The sequence below is a fragment of the Rhipicephalus microplus genome, chromosome 3 (genome assembly GCF_043290135.1).
Source record: "Rhipicephalus microplus isolate Deutch F79 chromosome 3, USDA_Rmic, whole genome shotgun sequence".
In the NCBI taxonomy this organism is placed as follows: domain Eukaryota; kingdom Metazoa; phylum Arthropoda; class Arachnida; order Ixodida; family Ixodidae; genus Rhipicephalus; species Rhipicephalus microplus.
In genome coordinates, this window is record NC_134702.1 from 218,445,347 (window position 1) to 218,460,327 (window position 14,981).

Genomic DNA, 14,981 nt, shown 5'->3' on the forward strand with positions numbered 1-14,981 from the left:
ACTCACTGAAGCGGAGTTGTTCCGCAAGGGTCTCAAATACAACAAAGTAATTATCCAGAGACTCATTTTTTCAACATTAGCTTTAGAATAATTGTATACGCATCTTTGGTCGCACACTGATGTTTTAACGTAATGTACATTCATTTCACATAGCACGGCATCGTGATCACTAATCCCGGGCAGGACGTAAGTAGCAGTTACCAAACTGGGTTGGTTCGTAAAAATTAAATCAAGGATACTATTTTCCCGTGTGGGCTGTAGTACCATTTAGTGTAGTGCATGCAGATTCACGATATTAATCATCTCTGGAGCAGATGCCCCAGATGGCGATATCGTGGTTGAGTGCTCATGCTAGTGAATGTGTAGCAAGTTAAAATCCCCCCCTCCCCCGATAATCATGAAGTCCGAATGCATCTCATCAATGGTACTTGCAAGCTGTGACATCACGTCTATGGGAGAATCAGGTGCACGATAACAACTACACACAGTTACTAGCCTCTTATTAGCCAGCTCGAGTTGACACCAGACAGCTTCACATGTTCCAATGCCAACGTCAAGGTTAGAAGACACTATGTCACATTTAGCTAAAATAAATACACCACCACCATGACCATTCCTATCTTTACGGTAGCATGTATAGTCCACCGGAAACACCTCGTCATCATGTATTTCATCATTTAACCAAGATTCAGTTCCAAGCACCACAGACTGTTCGGACATCCGAAGAAATGCACAAACTTCATCCACTGTTCTTAATGCTTCTGCAGTTAATTACCAGGAAGGAAAGGTTCACTCCTCTAGATTGACAAGGTCATTGCAGTGCTAGAACTTGCTCTTTCTCTGTGTCATAACCATATTTTTTACCATTCAGTATCAGTGTGTCATATTTCAGTATGACCTTTTCACCTTCCTTTTTGTGTGTTTTTGCGTAATCCCACAGTATTTTTCTTTTCTGATGTACCTGCTGAGAAAAATCTTCAGAGACAGTAATTGTCTAGCCTTTTAGTTTACTAACGTTATGAAGAACGTCTTGCTTTTCCTTAAAATGCAGCAACTTGGCTATTAACGGTCTATTTCTACCAACTTGGAATTTTCCGAGTCGGTGCGCACATTCTATAGTTATAGAATGGATAGCCAACTTGGAGCTACATATCTGGATTAGGTGCTTCTTTGATTCTTTACTTGTTTCGTTAGCTTCGGTATCTTTTACACCATAAAAGACGAGGTTATGATGTCGACTACGGTTCTCTAACTCATTCACTTTTCGTGTAAGTGACTATTTTTTTCTTTTGGTTTTCCTGCATTTTAACGCAGTCTAATATTGCACCGTTCACGTGATCAATGTTCAACAGTTTAGTTTCTAACGTAGCGATACGACCACCAAGCTCACCTATTGCTACTCGATTTCCCGCCTGCGCGACCTCGATAGCACTAAGTTTCTCTTTAATAGTACTTTGACCATCTAGAAGTTGTTGCGATTTCGAGTCAACTGCCAGCCCCGGGTTTAGTTCCACATCCCCGCGTAAAAAAAGAAGTAGAAAGTAGAACGAAAGACGCCGTACGATGCACGCCTCGACTGAACAGTATCATTTGAGTGGGATTTGAGTTTAATATTTTTGGTTTAATACCAATGGTGTGGAAGCTTCTGTCAAGCCTTAATGGCTTTTTTGCTTTCGCCCCACAGCATTACTGTTCCGAGTTTTGAAATGTCTCCCTTAATGTTTTAAACTTGAATGCCCTATATGACTAACTAGCCAGCTGTACCCATTCCATGACACACCTTCACACCAACAAACAAGCCCTGGGATCGCCACACTGTACACATACCGTGCAGGCCCGCGGCTGTTGCCTGCGACCGTCAGGAGCGGCGAGTCAAGGGCAGACTTGGCAAGGTCCTCGACAGACGTGCCCAGCAGAAGGGAAGCTCGCTGTGCGCTAGCCGCTCGTGCAAACTGTGGACGCCCATTCGCACCTGCAGAATAGAAAAAAAGCTGCATGTTTAAAAGCATGGTCTGCAAGGAAGCTGCTTTTGATCAGACTTCAATTGTGCCCGCTGTGAAACTGCATTCCGAGATTCGAACAAGACCCTAGCCAAATTCTTCAAGAGCCTGCAGATTTTTCTGCCATCTAGAAGCAGCACGGCAAAGCACTCAGTCGCCGTGCCAGCGCCCTGCATGTGCTTTCTTTCTGCAGGCTGCTCAATGCCACATGCAACGTTGGCATCATCACAAGCATTTATTAGTTTGCTTTTTGGTTAATCGATGATGTGACCAGCTTCACACACCCACAATTTTAGCACAATGGAGAGTTCATATATAAGATACATGGGGCCTATGGGGAATTTCGCAACTGGTGTGATTGAATAACTCTGTTTCTGTTGTGTCTAACCCTGTGAAGGAAGAGCAGCTGTGAATAAACTCCTCATTTATACTGTTGATCCAATCAGATATTATAACAAGTGCACATACACAACTTTGTTACCTTACAGCCTAGCAGCACAAAATATATTATGCATAACAGATAGGATTTCAGCACGGGCAAAAATATGAAGACTAAATCTGAAACAACAAGAGTAATATGTTGCAATCAAGTTACAAATAAATGAAAGCTAATCAAAAATGTTAAAAATTAGCAGGGGTGAACAACACGGTAGACAGAATAATACAAAATATTAAACTTGACATTACACAAGTGGTAACAAGCTATAATGTACACTTCAGAAAAAAAGAAGTATGAATTTAAGGGCTTATTTTATAACAAAAAAATTAGCCCTTCATTTCCACCTCTTTCTTTCATTCATAGCGAGGGACTCGCTCTGGCAGACTTGATGCCTTCTGGTTGTATGCGAGGAATTATTGGTCTGCCGCTAGCACTTCATAGATCATGTGCTATGTGATGTCAACCGGCAAGAAAAAAAGTGTTCAACCCTCGCTGCAATCGCACTGGCCGTGCTGACTGACGCTGCCACATTTGAGTGCACCTGTATATAGTGGACAGATGGATAAACACCATAGTGCAGTTGGTAGATCATCGGGTGTGCTATTTGAAAATTGCTGGCATGGTTCCTCTTGGCAGCAAGTCATCTTTCTATCCACTTTTTTTTCGCTCCCATTTACATTACAATTACTTTTAACAATGTCCCCCATGCTTTCCTTGGCATCATTGTCTCTTAGTTCTCATCAATAATGTGCATTTAATGTATCAGCCATTCAAACTAGAGTGTTTTGCAAAATATAATGAAAAATAATGACAAAAACAAGGTGTACTCAACACTAGTGCCAGCATGTCGTAACTGTTAAAGAAACACTAAAGAGAAAAACGATTTTTTGCATATTAATAAAGTACAATTCCACAACCCCCAAAACACCCCTCTTATGACGAGATGATGCTTGGTAAGCAAGAAAACACACAAAAAGAAAATGCGGGTGAAGACACCAACTTGAGTCCTGCACTGAACATCGCGACGTCAGATTTTAAAGGTGCCTACTGGGTCCTATGCACCCTCTAATAAGGAAAAATGAAGTGTGGGCACCAAAAACCTAGTGTACAAAGTTTCCGACGCTTTCATCAAGACCAATGACGCAAAATCACAACGAAAAAAAAAACATTTTGAAATATTCTACCTCACGTGCAAAGATTTCGGCATGCTTAAAGCTTAAAAATCAGACTTCAACCTGGACTTTCTTCTGCTAATATTGAACTTATGACAGTGAAACATGTGGCATTAGTGTTCTTGCAGCGGGATTTATCAATCTAAAAGAAGTCGTTTCTCTAGAATGTCCCTTTAAAGCTATCATTCACATTTAATAGACATATATATAGACAATGTTGGGCTGTTTGTGACAGTAGAGTTCAGGTTGTTCCATTTCTGTCTTTAAAAGTGTGACAGGCCCCAACTTCACACTGCCTCAAGTTTTCTTTGCAGGGAATCATGAAAGCCCTTGTCTGCAGACCCTCATTTGTCCAGCTTGAATACAAGAAAATTTTATTCAGCAATATTATTACTCACATTTTTTTGTGATTACTCAGTTAAAGTTGTGAACAGTCTTTGGGAAATGTGCGGTTTTACTATTCTCAGTTTTCTTGGTTATTTTTGGCTTCGTTATAAGTGAGTTTTATTTGCCATGAAAATAACATACACGAAATAACGAGCAATAATGTACAATTACATACAATGAAGTTACCTTTGTGACACATATGAGGTAGCTGTAGCAAGGCTGAACTAGTACTTATGGTTTTAAAAAGGCGTGTCCGTCGCGCCCTTGCACAGCAAACCTGCCTAAAATACCAGCAGAGCCTATACTCACTGCGCAAGGCTCCTGCGTGTCCCAGATGGACGATGGCGGCCAGCACTGTCCACAGGACGCGGCTCTCGGTGTCCCGCACACCGAGAGTCAGTAGGGAACCCTGGACCAGCTCCCACATAATGCGTGCCTTCTTCTGGTCATCTGGCTGAGGAGGGCAAAAACACACCGTAGGAGAGATGGCACAAAGAGACAAGCACAGATGATTTGGGACACCCAGCGTGCAGAAGTTGCATTCATCCATTCATTCACACATTCATTCGTCCACACAGCTTTCATGCCAGCACAAACACTTGGCCATGGTGTCAGCTCTGTCAAATGGCAGAAAAGCTCTCTAAAAGGCCTACAACTGCAAAACCTTCTTCTGGTCATCTGGCTGAGGAGGGCAAAAACACGCCGTAGGAGAGATGGCACAAGGAGACAAGCACAGATGATTTGGGACACCCAGCGTGCAGAAGTTGCATTCATCCATTCATTCACACATTCATTCGTCCACACAGCTTTCATGCCAGCACAAACACTTGGCCATGGTGTCAGCTCTGTCAAATGGCAGAAAAGCTCTCTAAAAGGCCTACAACTGCAAAACCTTCTTCTGGTCATCTGGCTGAGGAGGGCAAAAACACGCCGTAGGAGAGATGGCACAAGGAGACAAGCACAGATGATTTGGGACACCCAGCGTGCAGAAGCTGCATTCATCTATTCATTCACACATTCATTCGTCCACACAGCTTTCATGCCAGCACAAATACTTGGCCATGGTGTCAGCTCTGTCAAATGGCAGAAAAGCTCTCTAAAAGGCCTACAACTGCAAAACCTTCTTCTGGTCATGTGGCTGAGGAGGGCAAAAACACACCGTAGGAGAGATGGCACAAGAAGACAAGCACAGATGATTTGGGACACCCAGCGTGCAGAAGTTGCATTCATCCATTCATTCACACATTCATTCGTCCACACAGCTTTCATGCCAGCACAAACACTTGGCCATGGTGTCAGCTCTGTCAAATGGCAGAAAAGCTCTCTAAAAGGCCTACAACTGCAAAACCTTCTTCTGGTCATCTGGCTGAGGAGGGCAAAAACACGCCGTAGGAGAGATGGCACAAGGAGACAAGCACAGATGATTTGGGACACCCAGCGTGCAGAAGCTGCATTCATCTATTCATTCACACATTCATTCGTCCACACAGCTTTCATGCCAGCACAAATACTTGGCCATGGTGTCAGCTTTGTCAAATGGCAGAAAAGCTCTCTAAAAGGCCTACAACTGCAAAACCTTCTTCTGGTCATGTGGCTGAGGAGGGCAAAAACACACCGTAGGAGAGATGGCACAAGGAGACAAGCATAGATGATTTGGGACACCCAGCGTGCAGAAGTTGCATTCATCCATTCATTCACACATTCATTCGTCCACACAGCTTTCATGCCAGCACAAACACTTGGCCATGGTGTCAGCTCTGTCAAATGGCAGAAAAGCTCTCTAAAAGGCCTACAACTGCAAAACCTTCTTCTGGTCATCTGGCTGAGGAGGTCAAAAACACAGCGTAGGAGAGATGGCACAAGGAGACAAGCACAGATGATTTGGGACACCCAGCGTGCAGAAGTTGCATTCATCCATTCATTCACACATTCATTCGTCCACACAGCTTTCATGCCAGCACAAACACTTGGCCATGGTGTCAGCTCTGTCAAATGGCAGAAAAGCTCTCTAAAAGGCCTACAACTGCAAAACCTTCTTCTGGTCATCTGGCTGAGGAGGGCAAAAACACACCGTAGGAGAGATGGCACAAGGAGACAAGCACAGATGATTTGAGACACCCAGCGTGCAGAAGCTGCATTCATCTATTCATTCACACATTCATTCGTCCACACAGCTTCCATGCCAGCACAAACACTTGGCCATGGTGTCAGCTCTGTCAAATGGCAGAAAAGCTCTCTAAAAGGCCTACAACTGCAAAACCTTCTTCTGGTCATCTGGCTGAGGAGGGCAAAAACACACTGTAGGAGAGATGGCACAAGGAGACAAGCACAGATAATTTGAGACACCCAGCGTGCAGAAGCTGCATTCATCTATTCATTCACACATTCATTCGTCCACACAGCTTTCATGCCAGCACAAACACTTGGCCATGGTGTCAGCTCTGTCAAATGGCAGAAAAGCTCTCTAAAAGGCCTACAACTGCAAAACCTTCTTCTGGTCATCTGGCTGAGGAGGGCAAAAACACACCGTAGGAGAGATGGCACAAGGAGACAAGCACAGATGATTTGGGACACCCAGCGTGCAGAAGTTGCATTCATCTATTCATTCACACATTCATTCGTCCCTACAGCTTTCATGCCAGCACAGACACTTGGCCATGGTGTCAGCTTTGTCAAATGGCAGAAAAGCTCTCTAAAAGGCCTACAGCTGCAAAAGTCACCAGCACTGAAAATTTAGCGAGATAAATAACGTGGGAACACACCTTCTTGAGTGGGCTGACAAAGATGTTTGGCTCCTCAAGATTGTCTAAGTACAGCTCCTTCCTGCATGTAACCATACAATGAAAAGCAGCCATGACAATTCTTTGTAAAAGAGAAACAAGCAAATGAAATGGTTTTTGTAATATAACTTTTTTTTGCTTCGTATTTTACAATTTTTTTTACTTTTTCGACACTGAGTGTCATGTCGGCAGGCCTTGTATTATCACAAGCAATGACAATCTGCTGAAAAATGTGTGAGGATTTGAATATGATCAAAGAAAAGCAATCTTTTTATTAACTTCAAGGAGGAGCAAGTCATTGCAATATATTTCTGTTTGTACTTTTGCTGAATTTCCACTACATTTAACAATGTAACTGTACAAAATAGCTTGATGGCTTAGCTAGGGTACAAAAAAAAAATAACTCCCTGCATGAACAACTGCTCTTATAGAAGTACGAAAAAAGCCAGAAGTTTAGAGCAAGATGGAAGCTTAAAGAGTTGAAAACTTCATGAACGTGGGGTGCCACCGCAACCAACACTTCATCAAGCGGACTGCAGAAAGGCATTCCCAAGTGAATGTAATCAAGTTCGCTCGTTCTCACTCAAACTTTACAGAAGCGAACGATTGCATTCAAACTACAGTCTTCTAACTAAATATTTGCTATTTGCAGTTCCAGCAATACATCTCATGCTAATTTTGCTATGCATTTTTCAAGAATGCACGCAATCAGCACTACAGCATCAGCTACATAATGGCTGGTTTTATTTAAACAAGCACAACAGCCCTTCTGAAAATGCTTGATGAGAGGTCATTGGTCAAACCTCAGTTCAGATATTTTTAGTAAAGCGATACTTTGGGCTAGTTGGTATTGCATAATGAAGTACTACAGTGCGAACTCAAGACTGAGATACAAAAGAAGAGGCACAGACAAGCGCTGATTAGCAACTGAATTTTTATTAACATGAAAGCAAAATATAGAGAAATAGCTGCTAGTCAGCGCTTGCCTGTGTCTCTTTTTTTGTATCTCCGTCTTGAGTTTGCACTGTACACACTTCATTGAGATATTCATTTGTTAGTTATTAGTATCACCTGAAGAAAGACCAATTGACTATATTTGCTGAATGTATGGACTCCACATCACCTTCCTGCACTATATACACCAAGACACTTCGGACTATTCTTCAGACATCCATTATTCAAGTTGAGCCCTCGCTTTAGGCAATTGTGAGATTGCGCCAAAGGCTTCTCACCTGAGTGCCTCTCCTGCCCCAGCCAAAAGGTAGTAGAAGATGTGGAAGTTTGGCTCGCCTTCGGGCCTTCGAGACACCCGCGACCTCTCTAGCATCAGCGCCTGCAGCATTTCAGTTTTGTTCTGTTACACTGAAAGCATAACTCAATGGGAGGATATTACAAAAGGGCAGATAAGACTAGCAGATAAGTCGCATTGAATTTAAATATAGCAGTGGACATGTGCGAGTTGTAAACTTTATGTTTAAAGCAAATAGTGTAGGCTTGTATGAATATTCAAATGCTTCAAATATTCGAACAAACATCGCACTATTCAAAATTGCTTCGAATCTAACTTAAATTATTGGAAATTCCGAAGATTGAAATCAACAAATAGATGTATACAAGTCCGCATGTAGTCCCTCTAAGGTGCTTTTACTAGTGCAAGAACTGCCAAGCCATGAAAACACCTATTAAAAAAAAATCTACGATGTCTCACTTCAACATATCACAAATCGATTCATCATTTTTTAAAGAGCTTGGCATATTAGCTTATCAGCTTGGTATATCAGTAGCCGGGACAACCACGACCCAATTACTATAAAAACTAGCAGTAATCCAGATGACACCCCACCAGTAATGATAGAAAAAGTCAGAAAAGCCTTTGAGAGCTGCAAAAAGGCAAAGCTGCTGGTGAGCATCAGGTAACATCAGATCTGCTAAAAGGACAGATTGTGTTAGAAAAACTAGCCACCCTGTTTACGAGGCGTCTCCTGATGGGAAGGGTACCAGAGTCTTGGAAGAATTCTAACATCATCTTGATACTTAAGAAAAAAGATGACAAGGACTTGAAGAATTACAGGCCGATCAGCTTGCTCTCCGTAGTGTACAAGCTATTTACAAAGGTAATTGCTAACAGAGTTAAGAAAACGTTAGAATTCAATCAACCAAAGGAACAAGCAGGATTTCGAACAGGCTACTCAACAATCGACCGCATTCATACTATCAATTAGGTAATAGAGAAATGCTCAGAATACTGCCAACCACTATACATAACCTTAATTGATTACGAGAAGGTGTTTGATTCAGTCGAAATATCAGCAGTCATGCAGACACTGTGAAATCAGGGCATCGATGAAGCATATATAAACATCCTGAAAGAAATCTACAGAGGATCAACTGCTACCATAGTGCTTCATAAAAAAACAACAGAATACCAATCAAGAAGGGTGTAAGGCAGGGGGACACAATCTCCCCAATGCTATTTACTGCGTGCTTACAGGAGGTTTTCAGAAGCATAGAATGGGAACAGTTAGGGGTAAGAGTTATTGAAGAGTACCTTAGTAACCTGCGCTTCGCCGATGACATTGCATTGCTGAGTAACTCAGGGGACAAATTGCAACTCATCATTACAGACTTGGACAAGGAGAGCAGAAAGGTGGGTCTTAAGATTAATCTACAAAAACTGAGAGTAATGTACAACAACCTCGGAAAAGAGCAGTGCTTTGATACAGGTAAAAGTGCACTTTAAGTTGTAAAAGACGATGCCTAACTTATGGCAGGTAATAACCACGGAGACAAACCACAAGATTAAAGTAACTAGAAGAATAAGAATGGAGTGGAGCACATTTGGCAAGCACTCTCAAATCATGACAGGTAGATTGCCACTATTCCTCAAGAGGAAGGTATATAACAGCTGTATCTTGCCAGTAATTAGCTACAGAGCAGAAATCTGGAGATTTACAAAGAGGGTTCAGCTTAAATTGAGGACGACACAGCGAGCAATGAAAAGAAAAATGGTAGGAGTAACCTTGAGAGACAAGAAGAGAGCAGAGTAGATTAGGTAACAAATGGGGGTTAAGGTTATCATAGTTGAAATCAAGAAGAAATGGACATGGGCCAGCCATGTAGCGCGTAGACAGGATAACCGCTGGTGATTGAGGGTAACTGACTGGATTCCCAGAGAAGGCGAGCGGGTTAGAGGGAGACAGAAGGTAAGGTGGGCAGATGAGATTAAGGAGTTTGCGGGCATACATTGACAGCAGCAAGCACAGGAATGAGTTAACTGGCGGAACATGGGAGAAGCCTTTGTCCTGCAGTGAATGTAGTCAGGCTGATGATGACGATGATGATGATGATGAAAGTACATTTTAAAACATAACATATTTCACAGGTTATCACTTGCCTTCTACCGAATGTCACTCAAAGTTTTTCTCACTTTCTTTGAACAAAAAAAAAAAGGCAGTTGCACAGGCCTTAAGTTAACTTTTAAAAAAATATTGCACAGGCTCATCAGGTCATGACATCCATATTTCTTTATATTATGTGATATATACTATTTGAATTTGATTTGAAATTATATGACCAAAATCCCCATTCGTTTTGAATTTGCTTTGAACCTAGAATTGACTATTCCCACCAGCCTAAAAGAAGTGATTTGGATGAATAATTTCGAATAGAATTTTTTAATAGTATATATCACATATCAAAAGAGTCATGAGCATATTACTAACAACCCAACTAACATACACAATATACATGGTGTTTCAAGAAAGGTGTCCAATATTGTTTGAAAATCAGCCAAAGACGTTATTTGCTCGCTGTCTTCACAGTTGCTTTTACTGTAGCAGCAGGCATCTTGAGAAAGTCGAAGACATCATTTGAAATGATAATTAGTACAGCTAAACTGCTTTTTTAATTAGTGGAGTTTGTCACTTAGGTCAAATGGGAGAATCGAAGTGCTCGATGCGAAAAATTCATTGCTGCTTTGATATTTTAGAGAAGCAACCTCTAGTAGTATCTACAATATAATGAATTTCTCCTAAATATCACAGTGAAACTGAAACCAACGAACCCAAGAGCGCAACTAGCAAATGACGACAATGACATGACTGTTCAAAACAGCGGATACAGGGGTGCAGTTCTTCCCATTCGGTAACGTATGTGCGTCATGCATGCTGTAATTGCGAGCGCAGCCCACACACCCACAAAACAAGGTCATTTGATGGTTAATATAACAATCCCTCATTTTAGTTGCGCTCTCTCACGTTGCGGTTTCTGTTTCGTTGCAGACTTGGAGAGAATTTGATTATTTCACACTTATTACTAAAGGTCACTTTTTCGAAATCTCAAACCAGCAATCCGTTCTTCGCATAAAAGACTTCAATCCTCCCATTTGACTTAACTGTCAAACTCCACTAATTAAAGAGTTAATTATTTCAGCATTTTTAATTATCATTCCAAATAGTACAGTAATACCTCGCTAACTCAAAATTGTTAAAACCAAGAAAAATTTCGAGATAAGCGAATTTTCGACATAAGTGAAGTTGCACAAATCGCCGGGAAAAATCGAGTGCATTTTAGCAAAATCACTACTATTTACAGGCTATTCAGTAGCAGTTGCTAATGTTCTTATCGTGAAAGTTTAAAAGACAAAAACAATATCACACAAGAGATGTTAACCAGCTAGATTTTGCAGCACTTCCATTTTATTTAGCGGAGAAAAACTCCCTAATGCTCGTCTGCTTTGCGGTCGTGCTCGGGAATAGGGTGTTCCTTTCTAGGGTTAGCGACTTGCACTGCTTTTGTGATGCCATGCTTGGCGCACTCACGCTAAGTCACCGCTCCCCAAAGTCAGCATTAAATCTGTACCGCGTGCATTGCGCCGATTAGATTGAATGGAAATCACACCAGAGAAAAACAAAAAAGAACTGCCAAACAAACGAGAAAAACGACACGACTACACAACTACCCCAAGAGTGGGGCAATGAGCAAGGCCAGAGAACACCTACCACAGGCCTGCTGCGTGGCAGTCACATGACGTGCCACAGAGTTCCTCGACAAAGTTGATATGCCGCTAGGCTCAGACTTCACGTTCACGGAAAGTATCGACGCAGCGGCAGGTGTGGCTAACTAAGAAATAAAAAGTAAAAATTTGACGGCGGATATCAGGCATAACAGCATCGCGCGAATCTTGTGTAATGGTCTGCTGGCGAAATTTCCGTTCCACTCCCACTCAAGATTTCGAGATATCCGCAATATGATCCATAAATACTTCGAGATGAAGGAAAAAAAAATACATGAAACATAACAAAGAAGGTTTGGTGCCGCAGAAAATTTAGACTTAGCCGATTTTCTGAGATATGCGAGTTCGAGTTAACGAGGTATTACTGTATCTTCAACCTTCTTTTAGATTCCTGCCACCATAGAAAAAGCAACTGTGAAGACGAGATAACACCTTTTTCCGATTTTTTTTGGACGCATTTCTTGAAACAACCTGTATTTTTTAAAAACCAGAACAAGGCATGTGCGAATGAAATTCTGTTTGGTTTGAAGTGAAGTGAAAGCAATGTTGAATAGTAGCAAGATTTGATCTTTGGTACGATGCAAGTCATACTATGTAAAATATGCTATGTGTCAAAATTTCCTATACTTGGAGCATACAAGGCACTGTAAAAAGCTTTTACACTTCAAAAACCTATGAATCCATGTATGGGTAATATTGTCACGATTATTAGCCGTAAGCAGAACAGAGAAGTATTTGTCCCAGTGAACCCTTGGGCTGCCAGTGACTACAAACCGTGCCGCCATGACGATAAAGCATCCGGACGATGCCTTCTTGGAAGGGAGGCTAATGTTACGATTATTAGCCCTAAGCACAACAGAGGAGGAAGAAGCCAGCATCCTGAGTGGCAGTTTCTGAGAAAGACGACGTTGCGTGTTGTCTTCTGCTGCGCTGTTTGGTGCGCGAAAGCGACATAAGGAAGTATTTCATCCAAGTTCTTTTGCTCCACATCGACGTTGATGCAAAGCGTATTCGAAAGCGTTTTGTTCAGCCGTTCCGTAAGACCATTTGTTTGTGGATGGTATGCCGTTGTACGTCGGTGAGATGTTCCACTTAGGCTTAAAACTGTGTGTAATAGCCCGGCTGTGAATGCTTTTCCTATGTCAGTTATTACTACAGATGGAGCGCCATACTTCAGGTCTATATTCTCAATGAAAAAGCGGCCTGCTTCACTTGCCGTGCCCCACTCCAAAGCCTTGGTTTCGGCGTAGCGAGTGAGGTAGTCTGTGGCTACAATTATCCATTTGCAACCAGCAGCCGAACCTGGAAATGGTCCTAGGAGATCCATTCAGACTTGAGCGAATGCATTTTCTGGTACATCAATTGGATGGAGGAGCCCTGCTGGTTTGACGGCGGGCACTTTCCTACATTAGCACTCAAGACAAGCCCGAACGTGCTGTTGAACGGTTGCCATCAGTCTCGGCCAGTAATACTTCTGTCTCACTCGGCATAGCGTTCGTGTGTAGCCTAAATGACCGGATGTCAGTTCGTCATGACACGCCTCTAGTACTTCTTTCCTGAGTGGTGTTAGGACGACAAGTAAGTAGGTGTTGCTGCTCGGAGAAAAGTTCACCTTATATAGGACCTCGTTGCGCAAACAAAACGATGCTACCCCTCTTGCGAAGAGCTTAGGCATAGCAGATGTGTGTCCCACCAAAAAATCAATAAAGGGTTGCAACTCGGGGTCGTCGTGTTGCTGCTGTGCAATTGTAGATGTGTTGACAACACCGACGAACGCAACGTCATCATCTTCAGCATTTGCGTCTTCTAATGAGGCACGAGAAAGGCAACCAGCGTCCGTATGTCGCTTTACCGATTTATAAAATATAGCCATATCCAAGTCTTGAAGCTCGAGGCTTCAGCGCACCAATCGTCCTGACGGGTCCTTTATGTTCGACAACCAGCAAAGAGAGTGATGGTCGCTGATTACTTTAAATGGGCAGCCGTATAAATATGGGCGAAACTTCATGACCGCCAACACCATCACAAGGCACTCCTTTTCAGTGGTGCAATAATTCTCCATTGTACAGGAGAGAGTCCTACTTGCATAAGCAATTACTCGTTTTCGGCGTCATCTCGTCACTGAACAAGCACAGCAACCTAAGCCGACATTGCTGGCGTCGGTGTAAACTGCTGTCGGAGCGCCATCGTCGAAGTGTCCAAGAACTGGCAGGTTATGAAGACTGTCGCAGATCTTTGAACGCTGCCTGCTGCTCTTCACCCCACACGAACATGAAACCTTCTCGGGTGAGTTGTGTCAAAGATGATGCAATACGCGAAAAGTTTTCAATGAACCGCCGATAATAGGCGCTGAGGCCTAAAAATCGCCTCACTGCCTTCTTGTCTGATGGGGTGAGAAAACTTGCAACAGCAGCTATTTTGTCTGGGTCAGGCCGTACACCTTCACTGCTGACAATGTGTCCCAAAAAAAACAAGCTCTTTGAAGCCAAAGTGACATTTTTCTGGCTTAAGCGTTAGTCAGGCCGATCGTATCGTTTGAAATACCGTGTGCAGTCGCTCCAAGTGCTCGTAAAATGTCGCTGACAATACAGTGACATCGTCCAAATATACAAGGCACGTTTGCCACTTCGGACCTGATAGGACTGTGTCCATGAGCCACTGAAACGTTGCTGGTGCCGACCACAAGCCGAACGGGAGAACTTTACACTCGTAGAGTCCATTGGGTGTCACAAATGCTGTTTTTTCTCGATCCCTTTCGTCAACTTCAATTTGCCAATATCTGCTACGTAAATCGATCGACGAGAAATAACGTGCATGGCATAGTCGATCGAGGGAATAGTCTGTCCGAGGTAGCGGGTAAACGTCCTTTTTCATTACCCGATTGAGCTTGTAGTAATCACCGCAGAAACGTAAGGTGCTGTCGTTTTTTCTTCACGAATACTACGGGTGATGCCCAAGGACTTATCGATGGCTGATTAATGTCATCCTGAAGCATCTTTCGCACCTGAATTTCAATGTCCTCACGTCCCCGTGGAGCTACTCAGTATAGGTTCTGCCGTATGGGTCTGGCCGTTTCCTCCGTAAGGATGCGATGATTCATCAACGGCATTTGGCGAACTCTGGACGTCGAAGAAAAACAGTCTTAAAACTTGTTAATAAGCTCCAGAAGGCTTTGCTTCTTCGGGGGCA

General features: G+C 42.7%; 1 protein-coding gene across 2 annotated transcripts in view; it reads right to left on the bottom strand.

Moving 5' to 3' along the window:
* LOC119170200 (unconventional myosin-XVIIIa-like) overlaps positions 1-14,981 on the bottom strand; it is a 309,197-nt gene that overhangs the window by 202,794 nt on the left and 91,422 nt on the right. For both annotated transcript variants that reach the window (XM_075890718.1, XM_075890717.1), the window contains exons 7-10: positions 8,011-8,111; positions 6,761-6,821; positions 4,308-4,452; positions 1,828-1,972 (exon numbers count right to left, since the gene is read on the bottom strand). In XM_075890718.1, coding sequence (XP_075746833.1) covers positions 1,828-1,972; positions 4,308-4,452; positions 6,761-6,821; positions 8,011-8,111 — 452 coding nt within the window. The remainder of the gene's footprint in view (positions 1-1,827; positions 1,973-4,307; positions 4,453-6,760; positions 6,822-8,010; positions 8,112-14,981) is intronic.